Source organism: Sturnira hondurensis, unplaced genomic scaffold (assembly GCF_014824575.4).
Source record: "Sturnira hondurensis isolate 20B ecotype Veracruz unplaced genomic scaffold, ASM1482457v3 Scaffold0001221, whole genome shotgun sequence".
Taxonomy (NCBI): Eukaryota; Metazoa; Chordata; class Mammalia; order Chiroptera; family Phyllostomidae; genus Sturnira; species Sturnira hondurensis.
Window position 1 is genome coordinate 1,626,086 of NW_028073852.1, and position 19,199 is coordinate 1,645,284.

The 19,199-nt window shown below is 64.8% G+C and overlaps 2 protein-coding genes across 2 annotated transcripts in view; one reads left to right on the forward strand and one right to left on the reverse strand.

Moving 5' to 3' along the window:
- SGSH (N-sulfoglucosamine sulfohydrolase) lies at positions 1-6,852 on the forward strand. Its single transcript, XM_037063990.1, has 8 exons — positions 1-99; positions 1,169-1,329; positions 1,990-2,095; positions 2,263-2,413; positions 2,716-2,872; positions 3,229-3,310; positions 4,736-4,939; positions 5,522-6,852. The coding sequence occupies exons 1-8, from the start codon at positions 3-5 to the stop codon at positions 6,079-6,081; spliced, it is 1,518 nt and encodes a 505-aa protein (XP_036919885.1). The 5' UTR covers positions 1-2; the 3' UTR covers positions 6,082-6,852.
- The window catches only part of CARD14 (caspase recruitment domain family member 14), a 26,606-nt gene continuing 14,213 nt past the window's right edge, over positions 6,807-19,199 (reverse strand). Inside the window, exons 13-27 of the mRNA XM_037063932.1 lie at positions 18,888-19,013; positions 18,354-18,503; positions 17,342-17,458; positions 16,729-16,871; positions 16,518-16,612; positions 15,001-15,061; positions 14,641-14,830; positions 13,520-13,646; positions 13,011-13,248; positions 12,182-12,257; positions 11,391-11,505; positions 10,628-10,801; positions 8,949-9,070; positions 8,202-8,317; positions 6,807-7,698 (exon numbers count right to left, since the gene is read on the reverse strand). Coding sequence (XP_036919827.1) covers positions 7,491-7,698; positions 8,202-8,317; positions 8,949-9,070; positions 10,628-10,801; positions 11,391-11,505; positions 12,182-12,257; positions 13,011-13,248; positions 13,520-13,646; positions 14,641-14,830; positions 15,001-15,061; positions 16,518-16,612; positions 16,729-16,871; positions 17,342-17,458; positions 18,354-18,503; positions 18,888-19,013 — 2,058 coding nt within the window. The 3' untranslated portion in view covers positions 6,807-7,490. The remainder of the gene's footprint in view (positions 7,699-8,201; positions 8,318-8,948; positions 9,071-10,627; positions 10,802-11,390; positions 11,506-12,181; positions 12,258-13,010; positions 13,249-13,519; positions 13,647-14,640; positions 14,831-15,000; positions 15,062-16,517; positions 16,613-16,728; positions 16,872-17,341; positions 17,459-18,353; positions 18,504-18,887; positions 19,014-19,199) is intronic.

The window sequence follows — 19,199 nt, forward strand, 5'->3', positions numbered from 1 at the left end:
CCATGCGCTGCCCGGGGCCCGTCTGCTGGGCGCTACTGCTGGCCTTGGGGCTCTGCCGCGCACACCAGGCGCGACCCCGGAACGTGCTGTTGATCCTCGGTGAGTGCGCCCTCGCGGACCCGCCGCCACTGCGCTTTGTCACCCCCGAAAGCCGCTACTTGCCCCTCTGCAGCCGCGGTCACTGTGGACCCAACATGCCCTGAAACCTTTACTGCCATTCCCTCCCGGTCCCCTTCTCCGCGTCTCCCCGACACTTCACGGTCGACCCCTTGGAGAGCGAGGCACCCCAGCCTCGCCCACCGCGTCGCAAGACCCCATCAGCCCCAGCATTCAGCACCCGACTCTTGCCGTGGGCTCTGCACCCCCTCCGGTGCTCCGATCCTCCAGCTCGGAAGGCCGGTGGCTTTCCAGAATCGGGTCCACAGATCCCAGACGGGATGACAGAAGGAGTTCCCAGAGACTGGCATCTCCTCCGCAGCGTTTTTTCGGACCCCCAGGGCTCTGCGGGGCAGCTCTGCCCCTCACTCCACACCTGCCCTCTTTCCCAACCACAGCACCCGCCCCAGAAACTCCAAGTTCCTCCAGCGCTCTGCTGCCCACGAGCCCTGCCTGTGGGTGACCAGCAGGCGGTCACAAGGCAATCCCGTTATTTCCTCTTTTGAGGTCTGGCCTTCTGCCAAGGTGGCTCTTTCTGATGAACTCTGACCTCCCCCAGGCCCTTCAGCCAATGGTGACAGACAGCTCTCCCCTGGGTTCTGGTTAATCCCCCCCTCCCCCGCAAAGACACCAGTGGAGACTGCCTGCAGGTCCCTGCCTGGCTCTGTCACACTTGCCCAATCATGTGCCCACCTGAGCACCCACCCACCTGCATCCAGTGCCTGCTGTGCACCTGTTTTCCCACCTGCCCAGTAGCAGTGCTGCTGGAGTCCTAGGCCTGCTGAACATCGTCACACTTGCCGCAGTATCGTTCTGTCTCAGGTCACGCCCACCTGGGTATCACACCCATCTGGGCATCCCAGCCTCCCAGGTATCTGCCTGGCTGGGTGGCACACTCGCCTGGACATTGTTGGCCCAGGCCACTGCTGCAGGACCTGGGCCTCCTTCCCTCCCACCCGTGGCTGCTCCTGCGCCCAGCCACCGTGTCCTCTGTGTCCCCCGCCCTCCTCAGCGGACGACGCCGGCTTTGAGAGTGGCGCCTACAACAACAGCGCCATCGCCACCCCGCACCTGGACGCCTTGGCCCGCCGCAGCCTGGTCTTCCGCAATGCCTTCACCTCCGTCAGCAGCTGCTCTCCCAGCCGCGCCAGCCTCCTTACCGGCCTGCCCCAGGTGAGGGCTCGGGCTGGAGCAGGGCCTGGTGGTGGGAGAGGCCCTGGTGCGCCAACCGCCCCCAGCTTCAGGACGTGCTCCCCGTCCTCGCCCACTCCCTGCACGACATCAGTGAGCAGGTGTGCTCAGGGCCTCCCTGCCAGCCAGCGAGGGGGAGGCTGGGGGAGGGGTTCTCTTAGACTGGGGACAGCAGCGTGAGCACAGACCACCACCCACCAGAGGTTAATCAGGCCGCTGGGCACAGGGGCCGCAGCCACAAGGCGGGGGCTTTTCCTCGTCAGCTGCTGTCTAACTGTCTGGGGCTCGGAACACACGTGGCAGTTCCTTTCACGCTGTGAGACAGCTGGTCCGTAAAGAGAGGCCTGCAGCTGTTTCTTCTTTCCTCTCCGTGATGCGGGCTCACGCGTGACAGGAGAGTTGGAAATCACAGGATGCAAGGGGGAATGGAGGCCTCCCTGTCTGGGCGAACAGGGCCCCAGTCTGGCATCTCCCGAGCATGTCTGCGCATGTCCGGGGAGGGGCCTGTGGGCCTGCAGGGCCGCCTGGAGGCCAAATCGGACCCACGAAGGGCCCGGGTGGTGGGCCGTGGGGCGGGCAGGAGCAGGGCTCCACGTGGTGGTGGCCCCCGTCCCTGGCTCACCGCCTCCCTGCCACCGGCAGCATCAGAACGGGATGTACGGCCTGCACCAGGACGTCCACCACTTCAGCGCCTTCGACGGGGTGCGGAGCCTGCCACTGCTGCTCCGAGGAGCTGCCATCCGCACAGGTGAGGGGCTTCTGGCTGCCCGGAGCACTGCTCTCCAAGGGCCCGGCGAATGAGGGTCTGGGTGCCTTCGCAGAGGCTGCGCAGGGTGCGGGGCTGGGGGCCCAGAAGGGAGCAGAGGGGAGTGGGAGGCCTCGGAAGGCGCTCCGGACGGCTGCTCTTGCCCTCAGGCATCATTGGGAAGAAGCACGTGGGGCCAGAGGCCGTGTTCCCGTTTGACTTTGCCCACACGGAGGAGAACGACTCCGTTCTCCAGGTGGGGCGCAACATCACTAGGATCAAGCTGCTGGTCCGGAAATTCCTGCAGACCGGGGCCGACAGGTGCTGCGGGCTGCTGCCCCTCCCCCCCTCCAGGGCTGGCCCTCCTGCCAGCCACCTCGGGGCAAGGTCCCTGTCTTCCTGTGGAATTCTGCAGACGGCAGGGTGGGGGCAGGGGAGGAGTCCCAGACACTTGGGTCAGCCAGGTCGGGGGAAGAGGGGACACGGGAAAGCTGAGGCAGTGAGGGTCACAGGGACTTTCAGTGACGGGAGTAGATGAAGCCAAGAGGGCATTCTTTCCTGAATTGGGGGTCTCCCCAGGTCAGAAGCCAGGCCTCAGCACTCACCCCCCCCGCCCCCCACAGGCCCTTCTTCCTGTACGTGGCCTTCCACGACCCCCATCGCTGCGGGCACTCCCAGCCGCAGTACGGGGCCTTCTGTGAGAAGTTTGGCAACGGGGAGAGTGGCATGGGGCGGATCCCAGACTGGACCCCACAAGTCTATGCCCCTGAGGATGTGCAGGTAACAGGGCCCTCCCTGAGTTCCCAAGGCACCCGCCCACCGATTCCTCTGCCTGGGCAATCCCAGGACCCTGCCCCCCGACCCCGCACAACCCCAGGGGTCCGACGCAGTGCAGGAGCAGTGATCCTTTGACTTGCTGGACCCTGGGCCCCGTCGGGGGGCTGCAGAGAGAAGGCTGCAGACGTGGGTGGCAAATGCGGAATCGTGGACTCCAGGGCTCATCCCTTCATAGGAAGGAGGGGACTTCAGGCCCTGCGGGGATGCTGGCACCTCTGTCTCCTCCCTAATTCACGGGCTGGCACCCATCCCCCCGTCTTGGTTCTGACTTGGACTCTCCATCCACCTGCTCCCCCCAGGTGCCTTACTTCGTCCCAGACACCCCGGCAGCCCGGGCTGACCTGGCCGCTCAGTATACCACCATCGGCCGGATGGACCAAGGCAAGTTGGGGAGCCGGCGGCGGGTGAGCCCCAGCCCAGCACCTGTGCTGGCCTGGAGGGGGCAGGGCCTGTGCCCTCCGGGCCGGGTCCTTGCTCGCCTCCCCCAGGTTCGCCTCCCTGCAGTCTCCGTGGTCATGTGGCCTCCTCTTGTCACTGGTCCTTGGAGTCAGGGCCACCTGTGTGCTCTGGGACAGTCTTATTTCATGGGCAATGATAATTACACCTGAAAAAACTCTTTCGAAATAAGGTTGTGATCAGATTCTGGGTGGACATATGTGTAGGGGGACCACCTTTCCCCCCACTGCAGGACATGGGTACCTTCGTCACCTCCCTGCTGGTGCCACTCGTTCACAGTGCCCTCTGCCTGAGGCTGTCCTTGTGAGCCCTGGTGACGGGAGAGACCTGGTTCTTCTCGCTGACACACGTGAAGAATTACAGACCAGCAAATAGATTGGCACGCAATCAGTTCATGAGGGGTTTATTCCCATAGAAGGGAATGGGCCTAGCTGGAGTGGGGGGCGTGGGGTGAGGTTCAGGGCAAAGCAGGGTGGCTGAAGGCCGGAGTGGCAAGACCCCGGGTGGCCTGAGGCCGGGCAGCCAGGAGCGGGAACCCTTCGTTCTGAGGACTTCCGTAGTTGGTGGGGCGGAAGTAAAGATGCTATGCGTTGATTCACAGGTAGGGGGTGCCAGCCTTCACCGGGGGATGTGACCGCCCAAACATAGGCATGTGCGGGGGTCTGTTGGCTTGAATCCTTTTCTTGCTTGGACTCCATTTGTTCATCTGGTTGCAACACAGATGCGTGACAGGAGGCAGTCAGTTACAGTTGGGGCAGTTGCCCAGTTGTGTGACACGTTCTTCTTGGGGCGCTGTGCCCCTTCTCCCGCACGCATTCCAAGCCTTGGGATAAAAGCAGCTCTGAGGCTGACTTTCCCAGAGAGGGGAGACGCTGCACAGATTCGAGGCCCCCCTCCTCCAGTGCTAGCACGGTGTTTCTGGTGACGTCGGGGCACCCGCAGCGCTGTCTGACCAGACTCAGGGCTGCTGAGTCACAGGGGAGACGTGTCCCCCCCTCCTCCTCGCTGCCTGGCTCTGCTCTTCATTCTACCTGAGTACTAAACGGCGTTGCCTGGCGACCAGGAGGCCAGATGCTGGCCAGCAACCGAAGTGCAGTCTCCAGGGTCTTCCTGTGCCATCTCCTGCCTCACGGGGCAGATGTGAGATCCCAGAACACACAGAGGCCAGCATGCGCAGCCGTGTGGGGTGACACGGAGCTGTGGGGAAACGTGGGGGTGCCAAGGAATGGCTGGCGTCCCCGGAGGGGAGGGCTCAGGTTGGGGCTCTGGGCGGAGGGTCCGATGGTTTGGGCTCCCGCGGCCTGTGCCTCCTGCCCTTGCAGCTGAGCCCAGGGCCCCTCCCGCCCTCAGGAGTTGGACTGGTTCTCCAGGAGCTGCAGGACGCCAGTGTCCTGAACAACACGCTGGTGATCTTCACGTCCGACAACGGGATCCCCTTCCCCAGCGGCAGGACCAACCTGTACTGGCCAGGCTCTGCAGAGCCCTTGCTGGTGTCTTCCCCGGAACACCCTAAGCGCTGGGGCCAGGTCAGCGAAGCCTACGTGAGCCTCCTAGGTAAGGCTCAGCATTGCCTGGGGGTGGGGAGGGGCGGCATCCAGACTGCTCTGCATCCACTACCTCATGGGGCTCCCACACTACTTGGGTGAGGAAGGGTCCCCAGCCTATGTAATGAGGCAAACATGAGGCTCAGAGAGGCTCAGTAAGTTGCCCAAGGTCACACAGCATGTAAGCACGCAGCTCACATTTTAGCTCCCCTTGCTACCGTCAGAATACCCTACCCCAGAAGTGCCTGACTCAGCAGGTCTGGGGCAGAGACCGAGAGTGTGTGTTTCTGCCAAGTTCTTGGTGATGCTGGTACACGGTGACCACAGCAGGGAGGAGCAGGAGTAGATGAGCCCCCGTGGGGATGGTCTTACTGGCTAAAGGGTTTAGAAGGGCCCCGAGCACCACTATGAGAGGCATGGTGGCCCAGAGGGACAGGCAGTGGGGACGAGTGTCAGGCCCGCAGAAGCCTCTCCCTATTGGTGACTTGACCTGTGAGGCAGCCCACCAGCTCTCCAGGTTGGATCGGACACAGGCCCAGGGAGTGGACCTCGTGCCCCACACGGCAGCCTGCTGACACCGCCTCCTTTGCAGACCTCACGCCCACCATCCTGGACTGGTTCTCCATCCCCTACCCCCATTACGCCATCTTTGGCTCGAAGACCGTCCAGCTCACTGGCCAGTCCCTTCTGCCGGCTCTGGAGGCCGAGCCGCCCTGGACCACCGTCTTCGGCAGCCAGAGCCTCCACGAGATCACCATGGCCTACCCTATGCGCTCCGTGCAGCGCGGGGGCCTCCGCCTGGTGCACAACCTCCACTTCAAGATGCCCTTCCCCATTGACCAGGACGTCTACGTCTCGCCCACCTTCCAGGACCTGCTCAACCGCACCGTGGCCGGCCAGTCCACGGGCTGGTACAAGGACCTCCACCATTACTACTACCGGGAGCGCTGGGAGCTCTACGACCACAGCCGGGACCCCCGTGAGACCCAGAACCTGGCCACCGAGCCGCGTTACGCCCAGGTGCTGGAGCTGCTCCGGAGCCAGCTGGCCAAGTGGCAGTGGGACACGCATGACCCCTGGGTGTGCGCCCCAGACGGGGTGCTGGAGGAGAAGCTCTCGCCCCAGTGCCGGCCGCTGCACAACGAGCTGTGAGGCCGGGCGCGCACCCCTCCTCCCCCAGACCCAGGACCACGGCCTGCCCCTGCACCATCTGAGGGTCTCCAGCTGCCGTGGAGTGGAGGGTGTGCACCCCAGCGCCACCCCCGCCGCGGTGAGGGGCGTTGCTGTCCTTGCGTCTGGGCCATGTGCCAGCACAGGGGTTCCAGGGGGACCTAGGCCGGGGGTGTCCAACCCGGACAGGCGAGGGTGGTCTGGGCAAAGGGTCTTGTTTTCTGGGTGGGACCCAGGACTTGAGACCCTCCCCACTCTCTGGGAACCACAGCTCTCCCTGTGCCCAGCCTGCGACAGGGGGCAGGGCCCATGTGCTGCGTGGGTGCCAGGTGGGTCCACTCTACACAGAACGCATCATCGGGACTTTATCGACCTCTGGTCTTGAAATCTGGGCACGGGCCTTGGCCAGGTTCCCGACCCCCGGGCTGGATCCCACTAGGCCACCCATTCCTGACAGCTCCTGACTGATGGGTTTGATCCTTCGATCCTGTGTCGTCTGTCCTTTTAAATGACCAAAGACACTCCCGTCCTTGAGCTGGTTCCTTCTGTGAGGGGAGCACCAGGGTCTCCAGTCCTGCCCCGCCACCGCCCACCGAGGGACAGAGCTCTGCCTGGGGAACCCCTTTCTCCCTCGAGGGGGCTCCTGTGGCCCTTCCCACCCCATCAGCTGCCCCCTGGGGGCATGGAGAGAGAGCCACAGCCACGACACTGTAAAAGCGCATTTTGTAAAATACACCCAAGTCCACTCCTGAACTTGACCGTGCTGACTGGGGTTCCAGAGCAACGGCCCTGGGGACCTGCAGTCCACGACGGGGAAGCGGCAGCCTGATGGGGCACCTGGGGCAGAGTCGGGGCTGGAGGTGGGGTAGGGGGTGATGGGCAGAGGGGCAGTTCTGCACCTCAGGAGGACACCCTACCGAGGGGCCCCCATGGTCCCTAGCTGGGCACAAACCTGGTGCGAATACCGTCTCCGTCACTGGGAGACTGTACTGACCGGCGGGCAGTCTCTGAACGAGAGTTGCTGAGGGGAGTCGGCTCCGGGCAGGGGCACAGGGGCCACTGGGGCCGCCACCCCGCTTTGCCACCCCGCTTTGCCACGCTGAAACACGAGAAGGAAGTGCAGTGGTCAGATGGGCAGTTATCTGGACAGGGCTCACCTCCGGCTGTGGAAACTTTCTTCGTGGCCGGCCCAGACTACACGAGCCCAGGGCGACACAGAGAGGCAGTCAGAACACTGCCCTTGACCTACAAGTGTCTGAGTTCGTGGTGGGACTCCAGGGAAGGAGCTGACGGGGGCCTGTCAGGTGAGCACCCGAAGTCGGGCCTGCGAGGCCCCAAGCTCCAAGAACAGGACATGAAGGTCCCCGCAGACTCAGGAGGGGACAGGGGCCTCAGGGGGGGCTCTGCTCTGTCCACACGACCTTCTTCTGCTCGTCCGAGATGGCAAAGCGGACGCAGCCGAGCAGGGAGTCCAGGTCACTCCAGCCGTCGGCAGCCAGGCTGCAGTGCATACAGGGCGCCTGGTCCAGCGCGCCCTCTTCCTCCCTGCAGGCCTCCAGGAGCTGTTCCTCCGAGGTGCCCAGCCGCTGCAGGGCCTTCCTGCGGGGGCCGGAGACAGTGGGCCCAGCTCAGAGAGCAGTGTCCCTCTGCCAGGGTGGACCCTCAGGGAGTTGTCCCCACCCCGACTCAGGGTTCCAGTGGACCAAATACCCCTGGATGCAGGTGGTCCGTTTCCAGGGATCCTTGGCAAGACATGGCCCCAGACAGATGGCATGGCTTGGATGGGCACCAGCCTCTGGTTTCTAACTTCAGTTGTCAGATTACACAGGGGTCACCAGAAATCTGGGCTCATCCCCGCCATGAACCCAGGCCCGGCTTTCAGCGTGGCCCTCACCTACCGTGGCGGGGCTGCCCCCTATGTGCACCCAGTGAAGGGGAGGCCTTGGTGGGTTAAGGTGGGGGTGGGGGACAGTGAGACCTTTGTCCCAGAGTTGCGGGGGACCTGCCCTGGGACACTCCCAGGAAACCCTGTTCCAGGCTGCAGAGGCAGGAGGAGCTCCGCCAGGGGCAACGCCCGCCGCCAGCCCCCAGGGCGTGCCTACTTGAGTTTCCTTGCCGCCTTCTCATTGATGGAGACGTGCAGGACAATGGGGAAGATGTCCACCCTGTGCAAGGCGCGCACGCTGTCCAGCCGGACGTCCAGCAGGGCATGGGTGTTCTAGGGGGTTAAGACCACACATGGGAGGGAGGGGACCAGGTGGGGCAGCCTTTGCCCAGGAGGTGTGGGCAGAGAGTTTGCATGTACCCCTGGGCGTGTGGGGTGCTGGCTGTTCCCCTTGAGGGTGTTGTGGGAAGTGAAATAAGTCCGATTTAAAAAGCAAAAATGGCGGGGGAGGGGGCAAAAACGCTAGTGAGGGAAGAACTTCCCTCTGTTCGGTTTTCACCCGGGGCAACTAGAGGGTGCAAGCTGGGGCTGAGGGTGCCTTTGCCTGGGCTCCGTCCCCGGGAGACGGGGTGGGGACAAGCAGGGCTCCTGGCTGCGGCTGGTGGCTGGCCGCTCGGTGTCCGTATCACAGCGAGCTTCTTTGCACACATGGAGCTCACGTGTTACACTTAGTAAATGTTACCAAGTGTCCCCTGTGTTGGGGTGACCGGCTCAGGAAGTGAGGGCACAAGGGTCCTGGACGCCGAGGGTGGGGCTGGTCTCCCCGTGCTGTGGCCGCTGAACATGGAGCCCAAGACAGCCGAGCACCGTCCTGGGGTGTCCAGGGCCAGCAGGTCGGTGACCCGAGTCCCTCAGTGTCCCAGCCAGCGCCCCCTGGAGGTGGAGCCCCCGCCCCACCTGGTACCTTCTCCATGAGGAGCTCTACGGCCGAGCGGGTCACACAGCGGCGGCCCCCGGAGGCCTCGCTCTCCTGGATGACATCTCCTCTCTGGTAGCAGGCCGCATACTCCTCCTGGCTCAAATACTCTGAAGGTGACAGTGGGTAGGGATGTCACTCAGCCACCTGCATGGGGTCCTAAGGGAGCCCCACACTGTGCACCCCCACCCAGGGGCCCCGCCAGCTCTGGGGGAAGCTCTTTCTGGGGTGTCTTCTTCATAGCCTGGCCCTGCTCTTTCTATGCAGACCAGGTTATAGCCTACACTTGCACTTGGACCTCGGGACAGAGCAGGGCTCCATCAGCGCTGGGTGGGGGTGGGAGGGAAGGAAGGGGGAGATGTGGATGAACAACCCCCTCCAGTACTTCCCCAAACTCCAAACTTATGAGCCTGCCTTCTCCCACCCAGAAACTCCTTAGGTCCCTGAAATCAGCAGTTTCCAACCAGGGGCAGTTTTGCCCCCAGCGGCACTGGTAATGTCTGGGGATGTTTTGGCCATCACAACTGGGGGACAGGCGTGAGCTCTTGGCATCTAGCGGGTGGAGGCCACGGGTGTCTGTTGGTACCCTACACTGCCAAGGATGGCCCCATACAATGTCAGCAAGAGGCCAAGACCCCACTGTCCAGAGCCCTTTGGGAGCACAGCCACTGTGCCGCCTTCTGGAATGGTGGCTCCCAAGGCGGAACCGCCCCTGGGTTGCGGCAGCCTCGGCTTAAAGACAGCCCCTCGGCGGCCATGGACAAGTGACGAGCAAGGGGCAGGTGAACCAAAGCTCCGACCAGCACCTCCCTCCCCCTATCCCCCGGGGGCCACCCTCCTGCTCCGGGCAGACACGCAGCCTCTGTCCCCTGGGGTCCAGGGCCTGACCAGCAGGGCGTCTCCACCTCTGCAGACCAGCCATTGGCAGGTGGCTGGCACCCTCTGGTGTCAGCGCCCAGTGAAGCACAGCCTGACAGCCTGTTCACTGGGACTGGCTGCAGGATGGGACGAGATGCCTCAAACGCACGTCCACCCGGAGCCCCAGAATGGGGCCCCACCCGGAGAGAGACGGGGTCTCTGCAGGCCAAGTTGGTTAGGGTGAGGTCGCAGGGGACTAGGCGGCCCTAACCCAAGGACTGGCTCCTTTATGAAGGTCAGGAGAAGACAGACTCATGGGGANCACAGCCTGACAGCCTGTTCACTGGGACCTGCTGCAGGATGGGACGAGATGCCTCAAACGCACGTCCACCCGGAGCCCCAGAATGGGGCCCCACCCGGAGAGAGACGGGGTCTCTGCAGGCCAAGTTGGTTAGGGTGAGGTCGCAGGGGACTAGGCGGCCCTAACCCAAGGACTGGCTCCTTTATGAAGGTCAGGAGAAGACAGACTCATGGGGAGGAGGCTGTGTGACCAGGGGGTGGAGACAGGAGGGAGGCAGCTGCCAGAAGCAGAAGGGGCCCTCCCCCAAGAGCTTCCGGTGGTCAGGCGGCCCACAGAGCAGCCTGCGGCCGAGCTCCTGCCTCCGGACTGCCAGAGAGCACATCTCGGTTGCCTGAAGCCCCCGACGCGTGGCGATTTGCGGCAGTGGCTGGCCCCCAGATCCACCCGGGGACTGCAGCTGCTCTCCCAGAAGCCGGTCCAGAGTCTGCCCGGGCCTGTGAGGACGTACCTGCATGGCATTTCTTAAACCCCTGGAAGAGGCAGAGCTTCTCACTCAGGATCTTCCCCAGCAGCCTGGGCACGAAGAGCACGGGCCGGGGCCGGCTGGGCCGGTGGGGGCGCAGGAGAGAGTAGGGTGCCAAGGTGACGCAGCTCTCGGCCCAGAAGCTCCCTGGGGAGGGGTCTGCGGGGGACAAGAGCCGTCAGGGCCCCCAGCCGCCAGCCGCCACCCCCCGCCCGCCAGCCCCAGCTCCACCAGGAGCGCAGGCCCTGCCGTGTGCCCTCAGTCACGGAGCCCCGAATGCTCCAGGGCCAGCTCTGCCCTGCCCCCCCTGGCAGTGCCCGTCCCCCCCCGACTGACTGAGCTATCCTTTGAAACCACTTCCGACCGTCTCCGTGGCTCCACTCTACCTGCTCGGGGCCTGTGCTCTGCGGACCCCATCATGGCCCCAGGCCCACACCGACCACTCAGGGGGGTTCCCTTGGGGGGCCCCCGGGTCGTGCAAGGCGTGGGCAGTGTCTCTCTGTCACTAGTCTAAGGGACTGCCCTCCACACAGCTGTCCCAGTGGCTTTGCCTGCAACTGCACAGGTGGCAGGCGGAAGGCCATTAAAGACCGACAGCGTACCTGCTCTCCCGAAAGGCACAGCCGTCAATCACAGTTCTTGCGACACAGATCAGTGAAGGCGCCCTGACCCAGCCTCAGCCTGGGGCCCCTCCCAGCACCCTCGCCTCGAGGCGCCACCAGCCCCTGCACCAGCACTCTCGGCTCACCTCCCAGCCCACGGGGGTCTGACTGGGCTCCGTCGGAGGGGGAGCACGGGGGGCTGGCCTTGGTTCTGTCCACAGTGACGATGCGGACCAACTTCTGGGGTCGCCCAGAAGTCTGCTAGAGAAGGAAGGAGGGACCAGAAGTTGTCCCAGCCCTCCACACAGGACTGGGGGCCTGGGGCCCACCCCACCAGGGTGCCTGGGCAACCCCAGGCCTTCAGGCTGTGTGCACTGAATGAGGTCCCACACCGGGGTAGATGAAGGGGGGCAGCAGAGGGTGCTCGGGCAGCGGTCCCCCCGCGGGGCCCGTGGAGGAGGCAGCCCTAGGAGGCAGGGAGGAAGTGTGGGCCCCCCCACCCTGCTGCGATGGTAAGGCACCCTGTGCCCTGCTCAGGGCGGCTGAGTGTTCTATGTCGGGACAGTGCCAGGTCCCCAACCTCAGAGGGAGAAAGGGTGAGGTGCGGGGGACGGAGAGGGGTGCACTGGGCACCCCAGGGAGAGAGCACCCGTGCACATAGTCACTCATGCTTGAAGAGCGTGCAGCTGGGTGCAGAGTGCGGCCACAGCGAAGGGTTGTAGGGGCACAGGGGCGACCTCCCAATCGGTCACCCATACCCTGCCAACAGGACCCCAAGGTTCCCAGCCCTCTTCCAGCCCACGCCAGGTGGGAGGATGGGTGGATCGGGTGCTCCCAGCAGGTGATACGAGCTGGGGGAGGAGGGGCCCGGGGGTGGGGGAGGTGTAGGCAGGCCCGCCCAGAGCCCAGCCTCAGGGCCAACCAGGTGCCGCCTCACCTTGTGCCTCACCTTGCGGGCGGCAGCGGTCTGCCGAGCCTCATCCCGGAGCAGGGCGAAGAGCAGCCACTGGGCCCTGCACAGAGGGAGACCTCGCTGCACGGAGGCCCCAGACGCCCCACCCCCCATCCCTCGCCAGGCTGGGCCCTGCAGAAACCCTGCAGCACCTCAGCCCACCCCGAGACGCCAGCTGACTGCCCTGCGGCGGCCCTGGGGCAGACGCAGCTCTCGACGCCCCCACGCCAGCACGGCCTGAGGACACGCGCCTGCCCTGGAGGGCATCTCTCAGGACCCCAGCCCCGGGCCTCGCTGCACCTGCTGAACTGAGCGCTAGGGTGCGGGCTGACCAGGAGGCTGGCAGGGGCTGCACCTGACACCATGCTCCGTGTGTGACGGCTGACGTAGGGACAAGGTCTCAGCAGTGTGATGCAGCTTCCCAGGGGGGCAACTGCTGTCCTGGGGCTGAGGGTTCCCCAGGGTGTGGGACTTTCTGGGCTAAAACCAACACAGTCTAGGACACACAGCATGACCTGTCACCCCACCTCCTGGGAACACTGGCAGCGTCTGAAGACATTTTTGGTTGTCACACTAGGGGGACCGAGGGATGCTGCTCAACACGGGACAGCGCCCAGGAAGCCCCCACAGTGGAGAGCGCGAGGCCCGCGTGTCGGCCGTGCTGAGGCTGAGGAGATCTGGTCCCGAGCTCCGGAACACTCTAGAGCCGAGGCCCACCCCCTTCCCAAACAAGACCGTCCCAAGCAGTGAGCCTGGGCGCTGGTGAGCGGGGTTCCACCCTCGGGGCGTCTCCCACGCCCACACTGTCGCTCACCTCGAGTAGCTGGGGATGGTGCCTCGCTCGCCGTGCTGCGTGCTGTAGGGCCCCACGCGGCAGGCGTGCCAGCAGCTGCGGCCCTGGAACATGGTGTCGGTGACGTGCAGGACATCGCCGCAATGAGCCTGCAGCTCCCCCTCTGCCCGCCCCTCCAAGGTCAGGTTGACTCGGACATAGAAGGAGTCTCCTGACGTGGCCACTTTAGCCTCCAGGTCCTGCACCAGCTTCTTATAACCTGATCACAGAGGACACGAGCACAGGTCAGCCCGGGCAGTGACCCCACCTGAGGAAGATGCCGGAATGTGAGAGGAGACAGAAGGCGCTGCCCCCATGCCCCGGGAGCTGTTCGGGGGCAGAGTCAGTGGGCAGGCATGCCCCGCTGGCTGGGGCCTCCGCAGGCCTGGGGTGCAGGCTGGCGTCCACTTGCCCAGGGCTCAGGGATGGGACTGGGCAGCTGGGTACAGCTTGTGAGGTGAGCTCAGGGTGTGGGGCGGGGGTGTGTGTACCCTCCATGTTGACCTTCACAGACAGGCAGCAGAAGCCATTCACCCTCTGCAAGAGGCCGACAGCCTGCTCCAGCGTTGTGCCCTCCAGGACGGCCTTGAAGGAGGGCTCTGTCGCCTCGTGGTCCACCTGAGGGCCCAGTACCAGGTCGGCCTCTGTAGAGGCCCCCAGTGGGCCCCGCCCACCCTCCCAGCCAGCGCAGGCACCCGCCAGCGCCTTTGTCACAGTCCCAGACCAGACATCTCGATTTAGTTCCTCTGAGCCACACATGTCCCCACCCTGAGAGTCAACTGCCAGACCTTCCCAACACGCCACACACCAGGGTCAGCACTGAGGACTGAGCTTCTGGACTCCAAAGGGGCCTGTGTTCTAGAGCGTTCTGGAGTGTTCTGGAGCAGAGACTCTCAGCTTTGGGACTGTGGGCCTCTGGAGCGGGGCACTCTGGGTCAGGGACCACCCTGGACCCCACAGGGTTTTAGGGTCTCCCTGGCCTCCACCTGCTAGGTGCCAAGGCCACTCCCCCACCCCCCGAGGTGAAGGTTCACTGACAGGCCCTGCTGCTGGGGACTCAGGGTGTGACCTGACTGCTGAGACCCTGCAAGGACCGCTAGGAAGAGAATGGGGGCCTTCCCCGTTGTGTGGAGTGGAGAGCACAGAGCTGCGCACGTCAGGAGCTCGATTCCAGATCACAGGGGAACCGGCTTGGCACGTGGGCGGCCGTGCAGTGGGGGAAGCCTGTGGGGCTCCTGGGCCAGGGGCCCTGCCTCCCTCCCACCCCTCAGGGCCCGCCTCACACCCCGCACCCACCTACCCCAGCCCCCACCCCCGCGAGGTGCCTGCACCACGGTTTCTCGGTGTTTGGGAAAGCTCGGCGCTCGGTCATCCTGTCTCTGCCTACGTGGGGGTCGCCACCCCGCCACTGCGCTCACTTCCCAGTAACTGGCGGAACCGCGCGCATCTGTGTTTCTGGCAGCTTCATGAACACCTTATGCCAGAAAGTCTGAACAGCTGCCCCCAACGGTTAAAACGGCATGCTGCGTGTTGTGTGTGACTTGACACGCAGACGTGCATGCACACGCCCCGCCGAGACACGGGTGGCCGTGACGAAGGCCCCCCTTCTCACCATCAGGATCTGGGTGCCCGGGCGCAAGGCCATCTCGTCCGCTGCCGAGCCCGGGGTGACCCGGTGGATGAAGATGCCCGTACGGTTCCCGCCGATGACGCGGATCTGCTCCAGCAGCGCGTCCCCCTGGAAGGCCAGCACTGTGACCTGGCTCAGGATCTTCCGGGCCAGCCTGCGCCGCACGGGGGCGCTGTGGCAGGGAGTGGGGGACGGAGCTCACATGCAGCCCCGAGCAGGAGGGGCCGCCGACGCCTCCCCCCACTGCCCCCTTCCCACAATGCCCCCACCCTCCTAAAGGCTGTTGCCTGCCTACACCCTGCACTCTGCCACCTGCTGGCCCTGGCCCCGCCCTCCACTCACCAGGCTGAGACGCAGAGGGCCCCGGAGACCGGCTGCGGACAGCTCTCGGACTCCAGAAGGTCTAGGTAGAAGCAGAGACTTTGCCGCCAGCAGGACTGGCCCTCGAGGTCCCCTGTGCTTGCTCTGCCCCTCAGCCCCCTTTGCTGAAGCCCACCATCCACGTCCTGGATGCTGAGACCTGGGGTCACCTTCCCCTGAGGGGGAGGAGCTGGTGGAGGGCCACACCCACCAGGGCTCAACCTGCACTGTGTCCCTTGTGGTACGTGAGGGCTGCCGGCACCCTCTCAAAGACAGGGACTCTAGAATTGGGACTTCCGGCTTCACGCAGACAAGTCCATTGGGTGGAACCCCCGCCTGCGCTTCTGTGCTGACCCACTTGTCTGCAGGGCAGTGATCACTGCTGGCCTTCGGCTACCTCCCGCCGACCCGAGGCCGCCGCAACTGTTGGGCCAGACCTGCAGCTGGCCGGGGCCGCCCCTGAGCTGGCAATCCTGGGACTCGAGGTCCCCAGGGGCCTCCCAGCTCTGCACTTCAACCCGCAGCCTGGGTGGCGCACGGGCCAGACGGCGGTTCCCCGGAGGCAGTAGGGGCTGCTCTTCTCGCCTGGGGGCCCGCCCGCCAGCCCAGAGGACTCGAGCCTGCAGACGGTGGGCAGCAGCCTGTCACCTGCCACCAGCAGCCCGAGCCCAGCTCACAGGCAAAGATCTTCCTCACTGTGTGCAAGCTGAGGGAAGCCGACCAGACCCGGGGTGTGCGGTGCGCGAGAGGCCTGTCCCACTGCCAGGGCGTGAAGCGGGGCTCGATGTGTGCTCACAGCACGAGAGAGTGACGACCACCCCCTCAGACCCAGGCCGGATCCACTTGGGCACGGCCCCTCAGTTCATCACAGTTACAAATAAAACCCTAATGATCTCGGAAGGGGTAAGGCTCTGGTCATGGGACCCATGGCCCCACCACACAGGCGCCGAGGGGCGGACCAGCATGGGGTGCGTGCGCCCCCTGGTGGCAGTGAATTCCAGAGATGGTGCTGAGCACCTACTGTGTGCAAGGCCCAGGCTGGGGCTGATGTGCAGAGTAGGAGAGGTAGGGAGGCTGTCCGGGAGGGGCCCAGGGTTGAGAAGGGGAGAACCAGTTGGGTCACACACTTGACCCACAGGAGAAACGGGAAGGTCCTGGGTGCCAACGCAAGAAGGAGGCTCCGCAGGAACGAGGGGATGCTGCCTGCTGTCGCCTGCTGCCCCTGGGAGGCCTGAGAGCCCAGGGCCCAGGGCAGGGGCGGGCAGAGGGTGCATCAGTCTGAGCTGGATGTGGAGGTGGATCCCTCCCTGGGCCTCCAGCTGGCCACAGAAAGGACACCCAGGACACAGAGCAGCTGGGCCACGGTCAGGGCGGTGGTCAAGTCCACTTCTCTCTGCCCAGACCCTGGAGGGAGGCCTGGCCTTCTCACCTGCCTCCCTGCAGATCCAGGCTCAGGCCAGGGTGGGGGGGCTGCGGAGACCGGCAGAGGGGGCACTCACCTGCCCCGTCTACGATCTCGTAGTCCAGGTCTGCATCTTCCTCCTGAGGTCCCGGGGAGGCCCCCCGGTCCACCTCCAGGGTCTCCGAGAAGCTGCTGAGCAGAGGGAGACAGCTCAGGCCTCACCTGGAGCCCCCGGAACCCACCAGGCCCTGCACTCAGCCAACTGCCAGGGGTCGCACCCTCCAACCCGGACGCTGGTCCCTCTGTACCTGAAAGACCAGGGCTCGTCCCGCAAGTCCTCTGTGGCTCGTTTATACAGGGACAGCTGGCTGGGAGGTGCAGGGCTGCTGGAGCGAAAGCTGTCCATCAGCTCACGGCTGGACGCAGGGCTCAGGTCGGACCAGAGCTGGGACTGGTGGTGACAGGCTGGTCAGTGTGGAGCCCACGTGGGACCCCCACGTCCCTCCCTGCTGGCGGGGGAGGAGTGAGCCACGGCCTCTAATGTCAGGGCCAGGAGGTAAGAGGGAGAGGAGGGCAGAGCACACAGCCAGGGCGCATTAATTGAGCACCTACTTCGTGCCAGCACCCTATTGGCTGCTCTCTATACTATCACTTGCTTCTCACAGAACAGCTGCGACGAGGCCACAGCACCCCACTCGACATACAGAGCAACGGAGGCCCCGGGAGACCAGGCGACTGGCTAGTGAGGGTCCTGTGCAGACAGGCTATACGAGCAAGATGCCCAGTGGGGGCCAGAGGACGCCCAGTGTACTGTGCAGGCCTGGGTGCAGCCCTCATCCACTTAAGTGTCCACCACATGGCAGACCCCCTCCCCCCGTCTGCACCTGGTGCGCCCCCAGCAGCATGGGATGGTGGCCGTACCTCAGAGGAGCTGAGGTAGCTGTGGTCACTGTCCTCGCGGGGGCAGACGGCGAACATGCGCACCAACCGCTGCTTCCCCCGCCGGCTGGGTTCCTGGGGCCCCGCCTCCTGCTTGGGCTGCAGACACGCCCGCAGGCTGGTTGGTTCAGGGAAGGTTCCCCTCGATGCTCTCGGCATTTCCACTCAGTCACCGCTCCCCTCCCCACTCCTCTCCTGGCCCTCCAGGCACAGCCATCACATCCCCTCTACTCAGCCTGGGACCAGCTGACCACCCCGGGGACACGCAGTGGCGGGCTTGGTGAGGGCACTTCACTGTGGTTGGAGGCCACACGCGCTCCTCTCCTGGTCACGTGAATGGTACATAACGTGTGCACCTCTCTACATGCTGTACACAGCGCCTCGGGCGCCCCCCACCCCGAGTGATGGGACGCAGTAGGCAGCAGTCTGGGGTGTGTCCGGCAGCCCCTGCTCCGTGTGTGTGTGTGTGTGTGTGTGTGTGTGTGTGATGCCTGATGCAGGCTGAGGGTACAGGAGGAAGGGCAGGGGGCCCTGTGCAGGGAAGGGAGGGTCCAGCTCTGTCTCCCACCCAGGCCCCCAGACACCTCTCAGGAGTCCCACCCGCCCACCAGGGTGCCTGGAGTTGGAGCTGCCAGCTAGGTTGTAACTAGAGATTTTATAGCAGTTTGAGCATGATTCTGTCTGCTGCTTCCTTTCCTCATCCCCACACCACGCTTTATGGGTTCCAGAACCTTCTGCTAGGCTACCCTTCCAAGGCGTGTATGACATCACAAAAGGGGAACAGCAGCAGCCCCAGCTGCCCACTGGTGCATCTTCAGCGTAGGACAGCGAGGCTCCCTCACGGGACCCAGCATGCAGCGGCCGGAGTCGCACCTGGTGTCCCAGCTCCAGCAGGGACGTGCGTGGCCAGCTGGCCCCACCCTACGCACATGCTGCCTGGGGGCCTGCAGCCCTGGCCCTGCTCCCAGTGCCCACTGGACAGGGAAGTGCTCACCGCTTGCGAGGACTCAGCCTGCAGCCTGCGGAGGTGCTGGCGCAGGTCGCAGACCTGGTCCGTCAGCTCGAACACTTTCCTGCGGAGGGCATCCTTCTCCGTCAGACTCTGAGATATCTCCACTTGGGCCGCATCCCGGGCTGAGTAGGCCTGCGGGCCAGGACAGGAGGGCGCCCAGAGCGTGAATGGCCGTGGAGGCACCACGCAGGAGCCCCAGTCAGAGCAAGCCCCTGGCCTGTCGTCTGCGCTCTGTGCAGCAAGCACCAAGCTCGCCCGACAGGCACACGCCCCTGGTTTACCACAGTGTCTCGTGAGTCCCCAGCACCCAGGTCCCTGGGCGGGCAGAGAACGGAAGGAGGCGCAGGCTGTGACCTCTAGTCTGGGACAGTGAGCACGTCGCAGGGGATGAGGGTGGGGGTTGAGAGACCCCAAATCTGGAGGCAGCACCCACAGGGCAGGGCCAGCGGTGAGAGGCGGCCAGCCCACCCTCAGCCACCAGCCCCTGCTGTGCTGGGCCCCCTGCCTCCCGGGCACCTGGTCCCGCTCCTTCTGCAGCTCTGCCAGCTGGCTCTGCAGGGCTGTCATCTTCTCCTTGTAGATCTCGCAGTCCACCTTGCTCTTCTGGAACTGCAGCAGGGTCTGCTCCTTCTCCTCCCAGTACTGGACAGGGCAGGGGGGGACAGACATGGCTGGGAGGACGGGTGGGACAGGGAGCCTCGGGGGCAGCACAGCAGCTCCGGGAGAAACAAGGGGAATGACGCTCGCCGGCGTGGCCACCACGGCTCTCAAGGGCGTGGTGCACGTGGTGGCTTTGTTCTCTCGGTGCCCCCCCCCCCCCCCCCCCCC

Excerpts from the sequence above, each read along its gene's own strand:
- SGSH (XM_037063990.1), top strand. The coding sequence starts at position 3 with ATGCGCTGCCCGGGGCCCGTCTGCTGGGCGCTACTGCTGGCCTTGGGG. Across the intron at positions 1,330-1,989 it reads TCCTTACCGGCCTGCCCCAG|CATCAGAACGGGATGTACGG; the intron begins GTGAGGGCTCGG and ends TGCCACCGGCAG. Across the intron at positions 2,414-2,715 it reads CTGCAGACCGGGGCCGACAG|GCCCTTCTTCCTGTACGTGG; the intron begins GTGCTGCGGGCT and ends CGCCCCCCACAG.